This window comes from Geospiza fortis, unplaced genomic scaffold, assembly GCF_000277835.1.
Source record: "Geospiza fortis unplaced genomic scaffold, GeoFor_1.0 scaffold134, whole genome shotgun sequence".
NCBI classification, from domain to species: Eukaryota; Metazoa; Chordata; class Aves; order Passeriformes; family Thraupidae; genus Geospiza; species Geospiza fortis.
In genome coordinates this window covers 759,663-779,433 of record NW_005054396.1, presented here as the reverse complement: position 1 = coordinate 779,433, position 19,771 = coordinate 759,663, and the positions used below count along the sequence as shown (strand labels likewise).

Sequence of the window (19,771 nt, the reverse complement as noted above, 5' to 3'; positions counted from 1 at the left end):
CCCCCCCCCCCCCGCCGGTGCGGGGGGATCCCGAGCCGAAGCAGGTGCGGGTAGCTGGAATGTACTTTTCTATCGAGCTGGCTGTGCCGGCCCCGGTAGCGCGGCCGGTTGTGCTCTCCGGAGCCGGGCTCCCTCCGACGCCAGGACAGCCGCGCCACCCCGGTAAGTTCGCGTGTGCGCCGGGGAGCCCCTGGAGCCGGGGGCTGCAGCCTGGCTCCGTTCTCCCAGCGAGAGCGGGGGGTTCAGGGAACCCCGAAAAGTGCGTGCTGTAGTGCCGGGGGAGCTAAAAGGGCCTGGGGGAGACTTTCACTCCGCTGTAGCAAAGCTGACATATGGCTGGGCAGGACCCGGCTGGCCCCGCTGCCCGGCCCTTTTCAGGGGTTGGTGTTAGGGCTGGGGATTAGCCTGTCTTTTCCCTGAGCAATAGTGCGCATGGGTCTTCCTTGGGAGCACCGCCAGCGCAGAGAGACAGAGGCGTCTGGGGGGGATTTTGTGAGTAAGGTGGTTCATCTTTTGGAAGCGACGGCAGAAATGTATATTTATTAGGATTTTCTTCGGGGTGGATGAGCACTTGAAGAAAAATCCTTTTGCGGTGCCACTTTGATTTAGAGCGTTGGCTGCTTTACTCACATCAGGATCTGGAAAAATAAGTTATTCCTAAGCATGAAAATAGAAGTACAGTTACCTGCTGTCATTTCTCGCATTTTGTGAAACACAGCTGGAAAAGCCAGGGCCACTTTAGTTGGAAATGTTTGGAGAGGCTTGTGTGCTGTCCAGTGGGCCCCTCGGTGGCTGATTTACAGCTGTGGGTCAGTTGCTGGTGTAAAATAAAGCGATTCTGCCCATTTTATCTCCATCCGGGGGGGGCTGTCAGCTTCTTCAGCCGAACTTCAGTGCAGCACGCCAGAGCTGTTGCGTGTGGCAGCGTGTGCTCAGACACATCCAAGGCTCTCGGGAGCAGGGAAATCCAGGCTTTTTCATCTGGTGCCTGGTGCAGTCATCAGGGTGACTCTCGCTGCCGTCAGTGAGTGCTGGATTTTGCCACTCTAGAATGCACAATTGCTCAAACAACGGTGGGAGAGGGCTTGATTGCCCCAAACACCAGTTTTATATTTGTGTCTCTCAAATGAGTGAGCACTTGCAATGTGTGTGAGTTCAAACAACGCTTTCTAGCTTTTTAAAATCTGATCATTTTAGGCGTGCATCTGCACAAGTGAAGGTTCCTGTGTCTTACGGACTTCTCACAGGGTACAAAATTGACAGAGGCACTTCAGTTTGCATCTAAGGGCATAGGAAGCTTTCACATGGTAAAACAAACTATAAAAATGAATTGTGTTTTCAAATGATTGCTATAGAAATTAGCCAACTGATTTAGAAGGGGAAATTGAAAGTAGCCCTTTCTGGCTGAAGTTAAAATGCATGCCTTTGGCATAATAGGATGGCATCTTTGGGCTCTGATTTGACATAATGAGCCGGGTGGTGGTAGAGAGAGGAGGAGGATTAGGAGTTTGTGCTTCTGGACAGGTATCCAAGAGCGTGTCCTTCGGAATACCTCCATTGTTCAGGCAAGTATTGCAGCATCCAATGTAACAGCTCTAGATATTCCTCCTCTCGTGACTGATCCTGCTTCCATTTAAGTTGGTAGCAGCAACCACCCACTCCTTTTCTGCAGGAACTGGATTGGACTGCTGAACAAACGAAGCTAGACTTTGTGCATATTAAAATGCTGCTTTGATTTTTGTGTCAAGCTGATTTCTTTTTCTCTGAAGCTGATTGGAAACAAACAATAAGAAACTTGATAGCCATAGGTCCCTCAGGTTTTGTCTTAAAGAGCATTAAATACATCTGTAGGTGCTGATTTATTAAGAGTTGTAATTGTGTTCCTTTATACACCTGCTCTTTTTTAATGGGAAAGATGAAATAAAGAGTTTCACAGGGGAAATAATAACATAAATATACCAAGTGCTCAAATTGTCTGCCTGAGAGGCATCAAGGACTTTGAGATAATGTCCTAATAGCAAGGAAACACTCAAACTTCATATTCAAAATTTTTTTTTTTTAGTTTCCATGAAGTACAGCAGATTTTATGCAGTATCTAGTTTGAAGGATTTTGCCATCATTCACACAAGCTGCTTTTTGTTTTTCAATAAATATTTCATTGGGAAAACATTTTTTTAGGAACTCTGACTTTTTTCACACTGATGTAAAGCACTCCTGGCACAGTTCATCTCTGGCAGTGCTAACACTAGACAGATGATCCAAAGTATTTGTGACTATTTTTGCTTTTATGTAACGTCTTAAAAGTGTAATCTGTCAAACAAGGAGAAGGCAGTACTTTGAAAGTGTGAGTAGTCTTCTGGTGATCTACTTCTTATAAGGGCCAGGTAGCAAGACAGACACCTCCTTTTAACTCAGCTCTGTAGTGTAACTGGCTCACAAGGAGACAGCTCCAGTTGCAGTGGTTCCTAAACATGCGCACGAATCAGTGCCAGAAATAGCAGCTTTCAGTTACCAAGTCCAAAGATCAAGATTGTTTCAAAGGAGAGAGCAAGGTCCAGCTTCAATGTAAGCAGGTTGGCGCTAAGCAGAGATCTTTAGTCTTGATGAATCTTTTGCTAATTAGTGGTTTGTGGAAGATGAAATTTGCCAATCTGAGCACAGCACTCATTTTCTTCAGGGGTGTATAATTGCATGTTTTCTGCCACTTCTTTTGATTTCTAAACTTTCATCAGTCAGAGAAACTGCTGTCATGAAGAGGTGCCTGTTTTCTGTAAATGGAGGGAGACTCTCAACATGCGTTAGTTCTTTAATTCTTTTATAAACAGAGTCAATTTTTGTGTTTGCTGTAGTGGAGGCTTCAGGTTTGTTCAGCATTACCAATGCAAACACAATAACAAAAATAAGATAACAATGCTCGGCTGTTCAACACAAGTGGGGAGGGCAAGGCCTGTAAATGCTGTGCTAACGTTGCTCCTGGGTGTGCTGAAGTGTAGCCCAAACTGAGGTCCAAGGCAAACGTGTGGCTGGGAGACAGCAGAGGTTTAGTGGGAGAAACAGGCTCGTGTGTGTCACAGCAGGGTCCCTGCCCTGTCTCTTGGCTGTGTGGGTATTAAGCTCTGTGTCACTGTGCAGAGTAGAAACTGCACTGCCACCACATCTGCCTCCCCGATGGCTCCTGGTGAGCTGTCAGATGCTGGTTGTCATTGCTGGGCAGCCAGGAGGAGCTGTGAAGATGTGCTGGCTGGGACATTCCTCCAGCACAAAGGGGATTTTCGGGGTGGGGAAGGCCTGATTTGACGGGCATTTCCAAGGGAGAGTTGGGGCAGTCTCCAGGGGTGATGGGTGCAGCCTCACAGCCTTCAGATAGGGCTTTAAGCTGTGACTAGGGGTGGGAAGGCTTGAAAGGACCAAAGAAACTATCAAGTCACCAGAGAGCAAGTTTTTGGTTTTCATGTGTCCCTTCTTTGAGGGTGGAGGCTCATCTAGCTCAGGTGAGACAGCAACCGCCACCACATCAGAGTGACACTGGATTCAGGCTGCTGTAGTGAAATTAAAACCATGCTCAGAGCCCTGCACTAGGCGAGGTCAGACCACTGCTCTTCAAGTGAGGGGCCACGTTTGGTACCCTCCTCAGCTTGGTACATCAAATCAGAGGTGTTGCCATAGAATATGTGAAGTTCCCAACATGATCAGTGTTTTGAGTACCATTGGTTTTAAATTTCTCCTTAATATCACAAATTTCACCTTAATATCACCCTGGAATTGAATTTTAAGTGGCATTGAGTGACATGGCTCTCAGTCTGTGTAATTATTAGGAGCCAAAACCTGTTTACTTTGCTTTCACACCAGTATGGTGTGAAAGGAAAGTAAACAGTTTGTTTTCAGTGAAGTTAGAATAAAAACTGAATTCTTGATATAGAATACAGAGAAGAGTTCAAACATGGGTTGTTTTCTTTTAATGTCATTTTGAAAACTGGGTAGTATATGGAAGTAGCAGAAAAAAGAAGTTCCCTTTTTCAAGGAGTCCTGAATTGGTGGAAAGATCTAAACTTGCCCTAATACTTCCTCAGATGTAACAATTAAAACTGTTTTTGTTGATCCCAGATTTTCCACCCTGGAAACCCTTGTACTGTTTGAACCACACTCACCTTTAATGGAAATGTGACAAGTATCAGCTGTTTTCATACAGTTTCTTATAGTAGCCTGCAACATTAGTCTTGAAAAACCCTCCTGTCGTGCCAGGCAGGCAATAAGGTTGAGTGAACTGTGCTATAGCAAGAACCACCCATGATTGGAGGTAAACTATGCGGATATATGTTGGGGTGGAGGTTGAAAGGAGCGTGGAGGGCATATTTGAAGCAGACTGTGCAACTGCTATAGCAGGTCTGACTAGTTTGAGATGCCTAAAGGCAGCTTTGTCTTAACTTCAGGTAGCTGCAAAATGAAATTTTAAGTCCTAATTCAGAAATACATCATCATCATCTTCCGGTGCCTCCACAAACTTTACTTTTCATGTGTTTTTACAGGCACTCTTTCTCCCTTGGAGAAAAGCCTTTAGTAGGTACACATCCACGTGCATGCATATCATTTGCATATTTTTCAAATATACATTTCATCAAGATAGGAGACTAACGTTTGTGTGCAAACCACAGTGGTTTTTTTGAACAGTGGTGGTTACATTTTGCTTTCTCACTGCTCTGTGAGCCTTGTGTGAGACAAGCCACTCTATTTCAGCACCTTTGGCACAGCCTCATTTGCTGTGGGTCGGGTCTCATGCCTGCTCCTGGCCCTGTGTCGGAGCAGTGCTTTGGGCTTCAGGAGCCTGTGCTGTGGTCACAGGGATTTTGGCCAGGGTACTTCTATGTTGGCTGTTCCAGGGGTCCAGTAACCTGCTTGGGTTACCCTGCTGGGACCTGGGTCTCCCTTTCCCCCTCCTGTTCCATCTACTTGGCGAAATTGGCTCTTCTGAACAACCCTTCCACTTTCCTTCCCTAACTAAAGTGTTCCACAAATAGCTTGTGAATGAATAGAAGAGAGAGAATATTTTCTCTGTGAGTGACACACAGTGTCAAGCTTCCTGTCGCTGCTCTGCTTCCCCTTGCTGGCAGGGGCACACACGTGATGTGTGTGTGTGTGTTTGGATGAGGACTTTAATTGTGGGGAAAATCAGTATAATACTATCATGGGTGAGGTGAGTGGGTTGTGCCTGACTGAATATGAAATAAAGTTTCAGACATGTAGTTTCCTGAGCTGTTCTCCTTTTGTATTTTCTGCTCCTGATTTCCAAATTTTCTAAACTAAAATTTTAGTTTGTGGTTAAGTTTGTTTCTTATGTGTTAATTAAGCTGTCCTAAACATGCTTCAAAGTACAAACTTAATACAGACACATGTTGTCAAAATATGCTGTTACAAGGGTGCTTCCATATAAGTTTAAATTATTTACTTGAAAATTTCTAAATTACTCCACATAGAAGAGACGTGGGTCCCATGGTGGCTGTTTTGAAGAACATCTCTTTGGTGTAGTACTTTTTATTGTGAAATCAAGCAGGTACAACGAAAAATGGAATCTCTTTTGTCTCTAACTCATAGCTATTACAGATTGAGAATAGCTCAAGGTTGGCCAAAGTTCCCTTTAGTCAGTTTTCAGAAGGCTCCTCTGAAACACATGTTGTATTTCAACAAATGCATGAGCTTTAGTGCACTGGACTGAAAGGGCAGCAGTTAGCATCTTATCCAGCATCATTTAACACCATCTGAGCAAACTTTCCTGTCAAATCTTAACTATGTTTTAAAAATTTGTTTTGTTTTCACTGGTGGGGAAGAAATGTCCAACAGCTTTTTCACTTCTTTAAGAGAAGCTTGCAGGGTGAGTGGGTTCTTTTTCATAGAATGTATTTGTTTGCAGGGTTGTGTTCCTTTCATTTGAGCAAAAATGTTGAAGACAACTCATGTGCTGTTTAAGCTACTTCAAAAAATGCCAGGGAAACACCTTTCTTTTCTCCTAACTCTCAGTAGTGCAAAACTGGTTAGCAAATAAAATTTGCAGGCCAGAAACTAATATGACTTGTCATTGCTGGGATTTGTATGGTGCATTTGCAGTATATATTTCTTCAGAGGATTTTTTTTTTCCTTTCTCCTCTTCTTCTCTTCTGCCATTTGCTGCTTTTCAGTTTGACTGTGATAATTTATTCAACACTGTTTTCAGAGCAATAACCTACTTTTTGGCAAACCATTCAGTTCTTTCAGTAGTGTAGGGGTCCCCCCCCCCATGTGTTTATTAAGGGGTCTATGACACGGGGGAAAAACAAGGTATCTTTGGGGAGAAGATGCTACGGTAGGATTCAAACAAAGTAATTATACATAGGTGAGAAAAACTCCCTTATTATCCACGCAGGGGTCTCGTCTCTCATGGGTGCACACACAGTTCTCATTAACCTTTTCAGGAATTGCACAGGTCCAGTGGAGATGGGTGTGCAGAGCTCAGTCCCTGCGCACACTAAAAATAAAAGGCAGCCCGTGCCACGTGCATGCCAATAGAGATGTCGTGTACAACACAACACAACGTCGCTGTCATCCATTGTTCTGTGCGCCATGCAGGGGAGGAGGGGTGCACAGCCAGGCTGGCTATTTCATCATTCTCCCTTACAGCCTGACCAGTAGCATCTTGTCATTACAGGCATGTAATTTTAGCAGTGAAAAAGGAGTGTGTGTTTGTGTTTCCCAGCCTGTGTCACTTTCTGGTAGCTGTTCTAGGTCTTTCAGATGATTGTTTTGAATTTCATTTACAAGCGAGGTGTCTCTTTTTAGACAGCACTTGAGCTGTGCCGGTGCCTGCTGGCTCTGCAGTGGGAAGGAGTGGAAGGCAGTCTTGGCTGAACTGGGCCCTGGAGCAGTACACAGCTATCTTAATTGCTGCTGTTCCACCTCTTGAGGAGACGGCTCTGGTTCTCCCAGCTTGGAATTGTGTGCACTGGCTCCAGCGTGGCTCCTTGCCCACTGACATGGGAATTCATGGTGTCGTGGTCCTGCCTGTGGGACCAGCACCTCCTGCTTCCATGCAAGGAGGCCCAGAGTGCTGCACTTGGGGGAAGAAACAGTGGTGTGGAGCAGGAAGAGCTTCTGGGCTGATCCCAGGGAGGCTTGTGTGTAGAAGCCCTTGCATTGGGTTGCCATTGCCAATGCACCTATATTTTTTGGATGCCAACAAGCAGAGTCTGCTGAATAATCAGCTAATCATGTGGTAAAGTCAGGGCATCTGGCCCAGTGCTGTGCCTGGTTTGCTTTACTGCAGCTCTGATTTCCTGCTGCTGATGCCCAGGTGTGTAAAGCAGCTCCTGGTCCTTCAGCAGATTGCTGAGCCCATGTGTTCACAGCACAAGAGAACTCAATTCACACTTGGCAGGCCTGGCTGCTTCTTTAGCACTGCCACATGGAGACCCAAATTTCAAAACAGCCTCAGCCTGGCTCTTTTTGGTGTCTCTCTGAAGCACAGAGCCCAGGTAAGCTGACCCCAGGGAGGAAGCTCCTGGTGGTGGCTCGGACACTGTTGTGAGTAGACCGTGTGTGCAGCCATCCTGGGAAAGGATGTAGAGGAGATTTGGCATGGACCTGAGATAAGGGCAGCATTGCCATCTCCTGGAAAATCTCTCTCCCCTCAGTAGGCAGCCCTAACAAAGCATCTCCTGGTAGTGGGAAGGGGGGCCAGCACCACCCTGATCTGGCTCAGAGCTGGTGGGTGGTGGTCAGCAGGGCCAGGCCTGTGAGGGGCTGTGGCAGGGTTTGTAGTCATGGACAGTGTGATTCCTAAAGCTTTCGGTTAAGGACGAGACCAAAAAAGGGCAGACTGGGGGCTTGTTTGCATCTTCTGGGCACTGTTTTATAAGGAAGCACACGGGAAGTCCTGTCTGAAGCAGAACATGTGAGGACTGACATTTTGGCTTTGAGATATTTGAGTCAGAAATTAGTTTCTGCTGGGCAATCCAAACCTGTTCTGCTTTTTTCCAGTAAAGACCACTGCCTGCCTGTATGTGAATATTAAATAAATGTTTTCTAACCCTGGTGTGTTACCCTGGTATATTCTCCCTGTTGCTTTGCACTGAAAAGGAGTTGTCAGAGTTGCACAGGGCTTTTGCTCTTGCCTTCAGCCTCACAGTGGTTTGCACTGTGCCTTGCTGGCTTTCCATGCTCAGAACCTGTGCAGTCTTGTCCACCTTCTGGTTCTCCCAGGGCAGCCTTTAATGCTTTAACAAGCTAACAGGTGCTCCTCTGATTTAAACTTGCATTAACTTCTGCTACCCTGATAGAATTCCTAATATTATAAACACCCTTAATAACATGGCTATAATCTAGAAAACCTGCTGTCCTTTTTCCAAACAATTACTTAATGAGGCAGTAATTTATTCTAAGCTATATTTATTGGAGCCCATTCCAGCTTTATCAGACATACTCTGGTTGGATGTGTGCAGTTAGTCAAAAACATTAAAACTGCTCCACTTCTTCCAGGAGAACATGTTACATTTAGCAAACTGACAGCATTAGAAACTGTTTCCAATTTAATAGAGGCATATGTTTCCTGCAAGGCTTAACACGCTGCAGAGTCAGAGATTGCCTTCGACTGCGGCTTTGCCTTTTTTTAGCGTGGTGAAAAGGAGCTGCAAACTGAAGGCAGAAGTGGAGTTTGTGTTTTTGGTTGTTTTGCAGAGATCCTTCTAGCAGGGCTTCGGCAGGCTGCAAGTTTAAGAAACTCTCAAGAAAGTGGTGTGGGCGGTGCACACAGAGCTCTCGCTCCAAATGCAGTTTCTGATCATGAACAAACAGCAAGAGCTTGCTTTGCCCTCTGGGCCTCAAATAGTACAGTATGCAACAAGGGAGAGCAGGCAAGGCACGAGGATGGAAACAGTAGGATCAGATTACAGTTTCAAAATATCGCTGGAACACGTTGGCTGGCGTTACACTATTGACTGGCTTTATAATTGCATTGCTTATTTGCTAGGGAAGGCTTCACCTTACTTTCTGATTAACATGGACACTCCTTCAGGGACCTGGGGACTCCAGGCTCTGAGTATCAAAGGCAAGCCCCGTGAGACCTGCACGGCTTTAGATGCTTCTCAAATGAGACTCTGAGCTTCCTCTGTTGTCTCCTGTTTGCCAGAGGTTTCCTTACACAGCCCCTATTGAAGTTCTACTTAGAATAGTCTCTAGCAGTCACCCAGTATGGTTTTCCTTCTTATTTCAATTTTAACTGGAGAGGAGAAAAGGCCCCTGTCACTCAGCTTGGTAGCTGCTCCTTGCTCAGTCTTCACTCTGTGAGAAGTGCCTAAAGCAGGGGGCTAAGGCTGTGTCTCTGTAGGGAGAGAGAAGCTGCCTTTCTTGCTAAATGCAGGAATGGGGTGCTGAGGAGCTTTACTTGCTTCTCTGTTTCTTCTGGAAGAGCTGAGGTTTACCCATCCACCGCAGGAGATGGGGAAGAGTTAGGTCCCTGTAAAATATGTGTGAGAAATACCTGCCACTTAGAATTACTGCTGGCACTGACAGCCTTGCAGTGAAGGCTTGCAAACATAAAAACAATCCCCTGTACTCTCTGGAAGCAGAGAGCTGCCCAGGAGGCCAATTTTTTTATATACTCTAAAGGAGAGTTTTGTAAGTGCTTATTAAACCTCACTCAGTTAAAAAAAAATAAAATGGGCAGCCAGAATTAATGTAAAATGTGTCAGGGAAAACAAACCTTGTAAATACAGAATGTCTGAGCACTGGCTCTGGAGAGGACAGAAACCCCTGCACAGCTCCATTCCCTCTACCTCTTTTTGGGGGTTGTGGGATTTGTTTCCTAACTCACATGTGACACGAGACGCAATTCTTATAAGGCAGTGTTGTCAGGAGTCCTCTTTAGCCAGGCAACATGGATGCAGTAGACTCCAACATGTAAAAAGTGCATCAGATCCTGAGAAAGCAGCCTTGTGGGGGGGAAAAAAAAATTAAAGAACACTCCCCCCCCTCTCCCCAGCCCCCATCCAGGCTGGTCGGTTCACACCCTGCAGACCAGCTGCAGCACAGCACAGGCAGCGTGGCCGTGCAGCTCTGCATGGAACAGGCTGTCCCAGCTCGGGGATGCTGCCGTGCCAGGCTTTAAACACTCCGGTGTCAGCAGATGAAATCCCCAAGGAGGGGCCATTTCCACCCAGCTCTGGCTGCTGCCTGTGAAAGTCCATGTTGCTCATTCGCTCCAGCCCTGGAGTTAAACCTCGACACCTGGGCTGCTCAGCTTTCCCCCTTGTTTTGAGCGAGGCTGGGAGAACCTGCCAGGTTTATACTGGCCTTGCCCTCTGCTTTTCCTTTGTAACTCTGAATGGGAGGAGGGTGCCAGCGCTCTCAGATGTCTGCGCTTCCACCTGCTGGGGCAGCTTTGCTGTGCTTGCCAGGATCCCACTGGCCAAGGAGCATCCTTCTGTAGTGGGTGAGCCCATGGTCCTGCCCCAAGGGGTCTTCTACAGATGTGCCCATTCTCCCTCTCTGCTGTGGCCTTGGGGATGTGGAAACAGGGACAGGGAGAGAGAGGTTTGCTGGTTTGCCTCCCTGGCTCTGGGGGACAGATACTTTGAAGTTGTGGAGACTGGTTACAAGTTCAGGTGGTCCCTCAGGCTGGGTCCAGCAGCACTGAAATACCTCACAGGAGCTCAACCTGCCTCTGTTAACTCAGAGGATCTTGCCCTTGTCTTGCCGGTTGAACCCAGTTGGCATAAAAGGCCTTTTTATTTTGGTCCTGCAGCTATCTGTGCCAAATCCTCATTCTGCTGAAGTCCATAGCAAAACACCCATTGACTACCGTTGAGCCAGGATACAACCAATGGACCCCTCAAGGATGAGGAGTGAAGGATGGAGGAGAGGAAAATTGTATTTCATGTGCCAGAAGTGACAGAGAAAGCACTTCCATAATTCACTGGGTAGGTTCTTTGAGAAAACCTGGTGAGGATCACTTACATCTGAGGTTTGTGAACTTAGGGGAATGAAGTGTGCAAATCCAGTGCTCTCATTGCACTTTGGGGGCTCTTATGGGGAGCTTTTGTGTTGTGGGGTTTTGTTGGGTTTTTCCATGCACATGTGTGAAGTAGCATTTTATTTTAATTCCCCTGAGTCGCCTTTTTCTTTCTCTCTCTTTTTTTACCCCCCTGTGGTTTGAATTGCCTAAGACTTCAGAAAGTAACTGGTCCTGCTTTAAACTCCTCTTCTCACACAACCCCTGTGGTTCACACCTGTGTTTCGGTGTGTGGCTGCCTGGAGGGGAATGGTTGCCTGTGGACTCGGGGATTTTGATGCTTTTACCTTTTTGAGCAACATGATGTTTGTTCCTAAAGCAACCTCAACATTAATAAGCTAATTATTTATAATTTATAATAAGCTGTTCATCCTCTACACTGACAGAGGGGGTGGCATTAAATCTGTGAGTGGAAATGTGACTTCTTAAAAACCCTTTTCCACTGTTCCTCTTGACGTTCAGTTCCTCCTCCTTTTTTTCTTTTTTCTCCTTCCTGTCTGTCTCGATGAGCAGGGAGGGCTTAGTGGATTGTAGAATTGATTTCCAAGATGAGCTTTCGGTCTTGGGAGGTATTTTAAACTTAATTGTTAAAAGTCTTTGAGAATTAAAATTACAGGTTATTTTTTGTTGAGCAAAATCACTTTTCCTCTCAATTTTTATGTATCTGATGCTTTTCTATGCCAAAGTGCTGATTATTAAAGACTTGAGAAATAATCTGGCAGTGTTGAAATGTCTGAAGCACAATCAATAAACACAGTGCTTCTCTCACAGTCTACACATACCTCTGTCCTCTGGAGAGTGAAGGATTCATCACTGGGTGGGCTCAGAGACACAGGCATTGCACGAGCTCTTCTGTCTTTCATCGGTGACTCCAGAGAACCATCTACTCCAGGCTGATTATCTCTTCTCCTGAGCCACAACTGCTTTTTTTTCAGCTCTGTCTGAAGAGCATGCAGAGCCAATAAAAGGAAGCTAAATGACACACAAATGAGTTAAAAAAAAATATACTACTTTTGTTTTTCAATTAAGAAAAGACAGCTCCCAAACAATGCTAGGGTTTCTCTGGCGCTGAGGTGCGTGCAATCGCCCTAAATGGGCAAAAAAGCAAGTAGTATCTTTGTCAGTAACAGTGGTCTAGCTTTTGGTTCTGGGTCTTCCAGAGCTGGAGTAACTGGTAGATAATATTGCAGAAGATCTCCAAGTAAGTCCCCCCGCCCCAATCCCCAGAAAGATGCAGCTTTTCCATTGTCTTTCTTCAGCTTTCTGCTTCCACATACCTAAGAAACATTGAAAACTCACTTGCAGACCAAAACCCTGCAACCCCCTTTATTACAACAGCAACAACAACAACAAAGTGATGTCCAGTCTCAACTCTTAACACCCAGACTCAAAATTATGTTTAGCAAATGGGTGAAAGTGCAGCAGAAATACATCTGGCTGAGGTTGCTGCTCAGCCAAAATAGATGCATGAAAAACCTTCCGTGGGCATTACCCCTTATTTCTGCCTGTGCAGTGCCACATTTGGATGGGCTGGTGTTGTCTGGCTGCCCTTGTCACAGCTGTATGGCTTGGTTGGGCAGCTCTCTTTTGACACTGGGGATGGTGCAGGTTTGTCTCTTTTTGTACTGATCTTTGGTCAAACTGATCTTTTAAGTTTGGCATTTTCATTTTCCCAGCAGGAGGTTTGGCTGGAAAGGCTAGAAGCAAAGTTTTTGAGATGAACAGAATTGATTGAGATCAAATGCTGGTATTGCACAGCATCCTTTTTGTTTTCTTTAAATGTTATTCGTTATCTTAAGACATACAACACTGATCCCTTTAATGCAGGCATGAAAGTGATTGGTTGAAGGAGGGAAGAGGTGGTTTGAACTGTAAAGAACAAGCAGACAACATTGTCTTAAGCTTTGATGGTCAGACACTATGAAATTCCTTTCTAAAGAGCCAGAGAAAGACTTGCAAGCCCCCAAGCATGTATGATTTTACCAACTCTATCAGTTAGTCTAAAAAGATAGCGCCTCCTTGCTTCGCATGGCATGAATGAACTGATTTATGGAAACTGGAGGAAGACATTCTTTACAATTCCCATTGGCGTGCCAGAGGAGAAGGGGATAAAATAAAACTTCATAAAGCCAAGAGTCTAGCAGTGCTTATTTGAACCCTCTCCTTGGTGGAATAAAGCCTCCATGCTTAGGCTGACATCCTGTTTGGTGCTTTAGGGGTTAAACTCTCTTCAGAGAGTATTAGTGGTGGAAAAGGAAACTGAAAGCTGTGCTGAAAACCTAGTAGGTGAGCCTGGGAGTTGCCTGATCTATTTTATCTTTTAAAAGGGCAAACTCTGAATCAAGCTACATGAAGATGGAGTGAGATGTGAAAGTTTGACAGTCACACATACAGGAAATCTTGAATTATCTCTGAGCTTCCTGGAAAATGATGTAGTGCGGTTATCGTAGTATTTACTCAGTGATGATCCCACAGTTCTTACTGATCAGCTTTAAAAAAGTGTTCACTACCAGCACCTCAGTCTTGGGTGGAAACGGGCTCGTTTGGGTTTGTTGGAAATGCTTGGCAGCGTCACCTGGCAATGATGAATAACCGAGCACAGGGAATGGAGCCTGGGCTGTTTTCTTTATCATGAGGGAAAAGGTTTGCTTTGTACAGGGAATGTTTTTATACATTCCTGGCAGAGGCTGACGAACTTCAAACTCTTCTTGTCCCCAAGCCATTAAAAAATGTCTTCTTTAAATAGAGCATTGTGGAAGGAGCACTGCTATGTCTTTAGGTCAGAGTCTGTCTTTTTTCAGGGGGAGGAGATAGCAGGAAGGGATGGAAAGCTGCTCATCTCCTCCTAACCCCTTTCTGCTTTAAAAACGTGCTGGAACTGGCCAGGGTTTTTAATTCTTGCTAACCCCATCCTCCCTTTCTTGCTCTTATCTGTCTGAAGTGAAAGGAAGCGTGTCTGCTGTGAACACTGGAATAGCAAAGCCCCCCGCTCGCCCCCCAGACCCATGTGAACAGCTCCAGAGTAGTCCATGGAAGTGACACTAGGGAGCAGAGAAAAGCCAGACTTCGGCAGTAGTGCTAAATTTCAGAGGTTTTGTTCACCCGAGATTCCAGGCGCAGGAATTGCTGGTAGCTGGCCAAGCAGCTTGGATGGCAGCCTACCTGTTCCTCAGCTCTGCTCAGCCTGCTCCCTCCCCCTGCCTTTCTTTTTTTAATTGCATAATATGCTAGAAAATTATCTGGATTTGGGACTTATTTTTAACCAGAAGAGGCTCGCTTCACCCGATCTGGTTCTCGATTTACCACCCAGCGAATGCTCTCTGAAGCTCTTGTAGCACTGAAACCCTGACTTCTTTAGCCTCCTCTTCTGCTTTCCAAGGGTCTCTTTGCTCAGTCATTTTTGGTGATGTTAAACTATGTTGTCTGTCTGCTGCACTGGTGTGTGACTATCAAACAGTGTTAGACCTGCCTGGTGCAGTTGTTTTGCAGGCACTAATTGCACTGGGTGGATTGGGAATTGTACTCAAATAAGGAAGGCAAATTTTGTCTCCCAGATGGTAGCTGCATAATGTGAGAAGGGTCAGGTCTGGGGTAAAAATCTGTATGGCCATTGCAACTTCTTTCTGGATACCTGTGGCTAGAAAGCCTCTTCCACTTTTTTTTTAGGTTTTTTTGGGTTTTGTTTTTTTTTCTCTTTAAAAAAGGCAGACTTCTTCATGCCAGAAGAATTCGTTAAACAGAGGGGAGGATACAGGAATGAACAGGGAGCTCCTTGTGATCATATTAAAAGAGTGAGCGGATTAGAGCTCCAGCACCTCACCACTCTACCTGAGAAAATGAGGGAGCATAATGCTAGGTCGTGCTACTGTCACAGCACAGCAACTCCTTCATTCCTCTGCGTTTGGGGGGATCTTGGTGTCACAAAAATAATGGTGACAAAATGAGGTTGAGACTGTGCTGTGTAGAGGAGCATTTCCAGGCTCTGAAACATCCTGGAGGAGATGGCACTGGGGACTGAACTGCCCTACTTCATCTTAGCTCAGAAATTATTTATAATGTGGGGCAAGTTTGGTAAAATCCCCTTTGTTTCCTTCAAAATCTGCCATCTGACCAGCAGCAGAGTGTAGTGCAGAGAGTAGTCTTGGGGATTAGACTAAAAGACTTGACAGATCTTCTTCTTCATCTGTAATTTATCTAATTCTGAGTATAATAACTGCATTTCCTGCTCTGGTACTTTAGTCCTAAGGCGATCAGCTAAATAAACCCATATGTGTATATCCTGGTGCACCAAAGGGCTGATCTCCCAACCTCACTGGGGAAGTTTCTCCCAACACACAATTGCTTGAGCCTCACTTCCCTTCCCCTGTGAACACACTTTTCAATAAAAAGAGGAAATTCATTGTGAGAACTTCATTGCTTTACATTTGTATTCCTAGGAATAGCACTGCCTCAGTCAGGGAATGTAAGGAAATGTTCAATACAGTGCCTGTGGCTTGTGTTCCTATGGACAGGTATTTGCTTAATGTAAGGAAGAGGAAATTTGCTACCAGGCATGGCAGATCTTGACTATTATAGATGCTGTCTGAATTCCTGCTTGGAATTTGCCGGCACAGCCATACCTAAACATGGATGGACCAGAGCCCTGTGTTAGGGTGGCTGCTGCTTGCCTGTCACACTGCTGTGGGCCAAGGCCGACTTAGAGATGGGGACAGACGTGCACCTGCTTTGCTGCCTTCATCAGTCTCCTCTCTTCCCTTGCAGATATATGTTGGGGAAAGGAGGAAAGCGGAAGTTTGACGAGCATGAAGATGGGTTGGAAGGCAAAGTGGTGTCTCCCACTGACGGTCCCTCTAAGGTGTCTTACACCTTACAGCGTCAGACTATCTTCAACATTTCCCTTATGAAACTTTATAACCACAGGCCATTAACTGAGCCAAGCTTGCAAAAGACAGTTTTAATTAACAACATGTTGAGGCGAATCCAGGAAGAACTCAAACAAGAAGGCAGCTTGAGGCCCATGTTTGTGGCCGCTTCGCAGCCTGCCGACCCTCTCAGCGACAACTTCCGCGAGGCGCAGCCGGCATTCAGCCACCTGGCCTCGCCGCCCCTGCTCCCCACCGACCTGGTAAGCACTATGCCCCTGGAGTCCTGCCTCACCCCGGCCTCTTTGCTCGAGGACGACACTTTTTGCACTTCCCCGGCTGTCCAGCACGATGGTCCGACGAAGCCACCACCTCCTGCTCTCCAGCCAGTAAAGGACAGCTTCTCCTCAGCCTTGGACGAAATCGAGGAGCTTTGTCCAGCACCTACCTCCGCAGAGGCAGTAGCAGCTGAGCCGGCAGCCGACGACTCAAAAGCCCAGCCCAGCGAGTCCAACATCCACAAGCCTGAGGGCCTCCCGGAGAGCAGAACGGCTGAATCCAAACTCATGGACCCCCTGCCTGGCAACTTTGAGATAACAGCTTCCACAGGTTTCCTCACAGACTTGACCCTGGACGACATTCTGTTCGCTGACATTGATACGTCCATGTATGATTTTGACCCCTGTACGTCTGCCACGGGGGCTGCCTCAAAAATGGCTCCCGTCTCAGCAGATGAGCTCCTAAAAACTCTCGCTCCGTACAGCAGTCAACCAGTAACTCCAAATCAGCCTTTCAAAATGGATCTCACAGAACTGGATCACATCATGGAGGTGCTTGTTGGGTCTTAAAAATATTAGAAATATAGCAACTTTTTTTTTGTCTTTTTTCTTTCTTTTTTTTTTTTTTTTTAATTTTAAGTACCAGTATATACACTTGGTAGTATTTCCATAGTCCCTCCCAGCCCCGATTCACAGCACTGTGCATGCATCCTTGCTTGCCTTTTTTGAAAAGAAAAGGATCACACTAGTTTTTGCTTCGAGCAGAGTTGGAGTGCCTTCATCCATGTATGACCACTTCTAATGTATTTTTTTTAAAGTGGTTCCTCAAGGAAGACCGAATATCCTGGTATAGGAAAGAATACGTATTGTAGACAATGCTATGTTATTACAAAAAAAAAAAAAAAAAGAAAAAAAGGAAAAAAAAAGGTAAAAGCTAAGCACAAGGATTATGTTGGGGAAAGCTGTAAATTGCATGTGCATACTTGTCTATTTTTTCTATAAGTTTTATTGCAAGAGGTAAAAAATTTTATTATTTAGATAATCTCAATACCATTTTAGCCCTGTATAGGTTGACTTTAGCAATTCAGCCTTTTGGAGGCATTAACCTGCTCCTCTTTAAGTGTTGCATTTACATGGCTGTTTAGAAACTGCTGCCCAAATTTATTTTATATTTTTGTACAGATTCTGCAGTTTATGGTATTGTTTTTTCTAAAAACAAATGCTGTTTATACACACAAAAAAATAGCTATTTTGATAGGATTTGCTCACATAGTTCCTGCATAATTCAGATGTACAAGAACCACTTGTACTTTTATACAGAGTTGTAATGTTTTATATGTGTATGGTGCAAAGAGAAAATTGGATCAAATAAGCCTGCAGTCGGTTTCCCTGAATGCAAACAAAAAAAAAAAAAAGTGCTTTAAGAAAGGGCTGGGAGCTGCTTCTGCCGGAGTTTCACAAGTGTTTGCTCCCTGCTGTACCCACTGCGCACTACTGTGATTCCTGAAACTTAGAGCCATGTCCTTTCCAACACGTATGTGAAGCAGTTGGCAGGAAACAGTTGTGGAACTTCACCCTGGAGGTCCTGAGCACTGCCGTGGCCGCGCTCCCGCCCCGCGACCGGGCCCCCATCCCGCCCCACGTGGAGCCTTAACCCGGCGGAGATCGGCCCCTCCTGACCCGGAGCTACTGGGAATGGTGTGAGGGGAGCACCGTGCCCGGAGCCCCCGAGAGCCAGCCAGCCTCCCGTGGCACCTCCTGACTGACGGGCGCGGGCAGAGAGCGGGGCTGGGAGCGTCCGCTCGCCCTTTCTTGGAGCATTTCTCCTCCCCTCTCCCACCTCACTGTGCTAAGTGCTGAAAAAGGCAGCTTCAGTATTACTGCAGTGAAGCTCATCTCGTACCTGCACTGGATGGACTTACTTCAATATCCATTGCTGTCGAAACTGGAGCCAGTTGTGTGACATCACTTGGCATCTCGTATAGAGTTGGGTTCTTGTATCAACTGCATTACCTGCTTTACACTTTATAGACCCGTTTTACAAGGAATATACAGACACAGCTTTCTATGCATGGTCCCCTCCCTGTAACACCTGAGAAGTCTTCTTACTGCACCAATTGCTATTTTTTTTTTCCTGAGTTTGTTGTGGTGTACATTTAATTTAAAAAGAAAAAAATGTTTGCAATGTATCATGCCTATTGCTGAAGTTGCTATGGCATTTTAGTTTTCCAATGGTACTTTAGTTGTTGAGTGCCGGTTACAACCTGTATTGTTGACATGCCTATGGCTTCTTTAGGAATAACTTTTATATTTATTTAAGAAATTTTAAATTATGTTTTATGTCATTTGGCAATATTCAGTTGATTCTGCTCCCTTCTTGTCATGGATGAAATTGGGTCTTGCCTGCCTTTTGAGGAGGCGGCTTTTTGTAAATTGGCACTTTAAAGCAGGCCATATATATTTATTAGTCTATAGATAGATGTAACATAGATATGCACACAGACACAGGATGAGAGCAGATACATTTTTGCAATGAAGGAACTCCTAATGGAAATGAAATGCATCATGTACAGCTGCAAAAGGCGCTTCTGGCTCCCAGCTCATCTGTCAGCGAGAGACAGGGCTGGGGGAGGAGGGGGGCACTGGCCCAGGGGGGTGGGTTTGCTTTCTTCTTTTTCCCAAGCTGAACTCCGTGAAGCACTGGGGTGCTGATGGATTTGCAGTCACTACACAGACTAACGAGAAAGGAGGTTATGCTTCAAACGGAGAACCATTGAGCAAGTGCAGCTTTAGGGACCAGGGGAAGGGAGGGGGGACAGCTCCAGCTCCCCCCAGCCCTTGTTCCACAGCAGTCCTCGGCTCTTGCAGGAGAACCCACGGCCTTTCTGTCCCTGCCCCTCGAGTACCTGGGAACACAATCCTGCACAAGCCTGGAACAGCACCAGGCTCACTCGGTGGCTTGGTAGGCACTTGCCTTACCGTGGTTAAAAACTGATTTGCAGGATGCTGGAGCCACCTGTTTTTTGGGATTACTTAAGTATTTACACCTGCATGAATATCACCTGCTAGGCAAAAGCTCCCATCAGTGCCCTTCTCAGAGACCTGTGCTGTTCAGGGGAGTCAGCTGAAGCGAAGTTTTTGTACCCAGAGAGCAGGAGCCGAGCTCTAAATCCAGCCTGCCACTTGGGCAGTGTCTGTGGCTCCTTGGTGCTGAAGCCTGTGTCCTGGGGCAGAATCCCTGCAGGAATCCCACAGGACAGAAACCTACTTGATTTGTGGGACTCAGCAGAGGGGAAGGCTGGTGCAGGCCTGGGTCAGAAGGGCTGAGCTGTGGCTTTCCCCCTGCCCAGTCACTGACTTGTCTCCAGCTGGGCCTGTGCTGTGGTCCCAACAGCAGCCAAGCATGGAATTTCTCTGAGACCTACACCAGGGATGGAGATTGACATTAACGTGCAATGAAGTGACAAGATGGGAGCAGAATAAGAGGGCTTTGGATTTGAAGTGATTTTTTTTTCTTAAATTATTTATTCTTTTTTTTTCTTCTGTAAATATATTTATTTTATTGTGAAGCTAACAACATCTGGATTGTAACATGTACA

General features: G+C 45.8%; 1 protein-coding gene across 2 annotated transcripts in view; it reads left to right on the top strand.

The window, feature by feature from the left end:
- The window catches only part of SERTAD2 (SERTA domain containing 2), an 18,174-nt gene extending 1,069 nt beyond the window's left edge, over nucleotides 1-17,105 (top strand). Inside the window, exons 1-2 of one of the 2 annotated variants that reach the window (XM_005425790.2) lie at nucleotides 98-162; nucleotides 15,794-17,105. In XM_005425790.2, coding sequence (XP_005425847.1) covers nucleotides 15,798-16,742 — 945 coding nt within the window. In that variant the 5' untranslated portion in view covers nucleotides 98-162; nucleotides 15,794-15,797 and the 3' untranslated portion in view covers nucleotides 16,743-17,105. Of the gene's footprint in view, nucleotides 1-97; nucleotides 163-15,793 lie in introns of those variants that run through there. The other variant, XM_031060944.1, reaches the window with a different exon arrangement.
- Nucleotides 17,106-19,771: the final 2,666 nt, after the last annotated feature.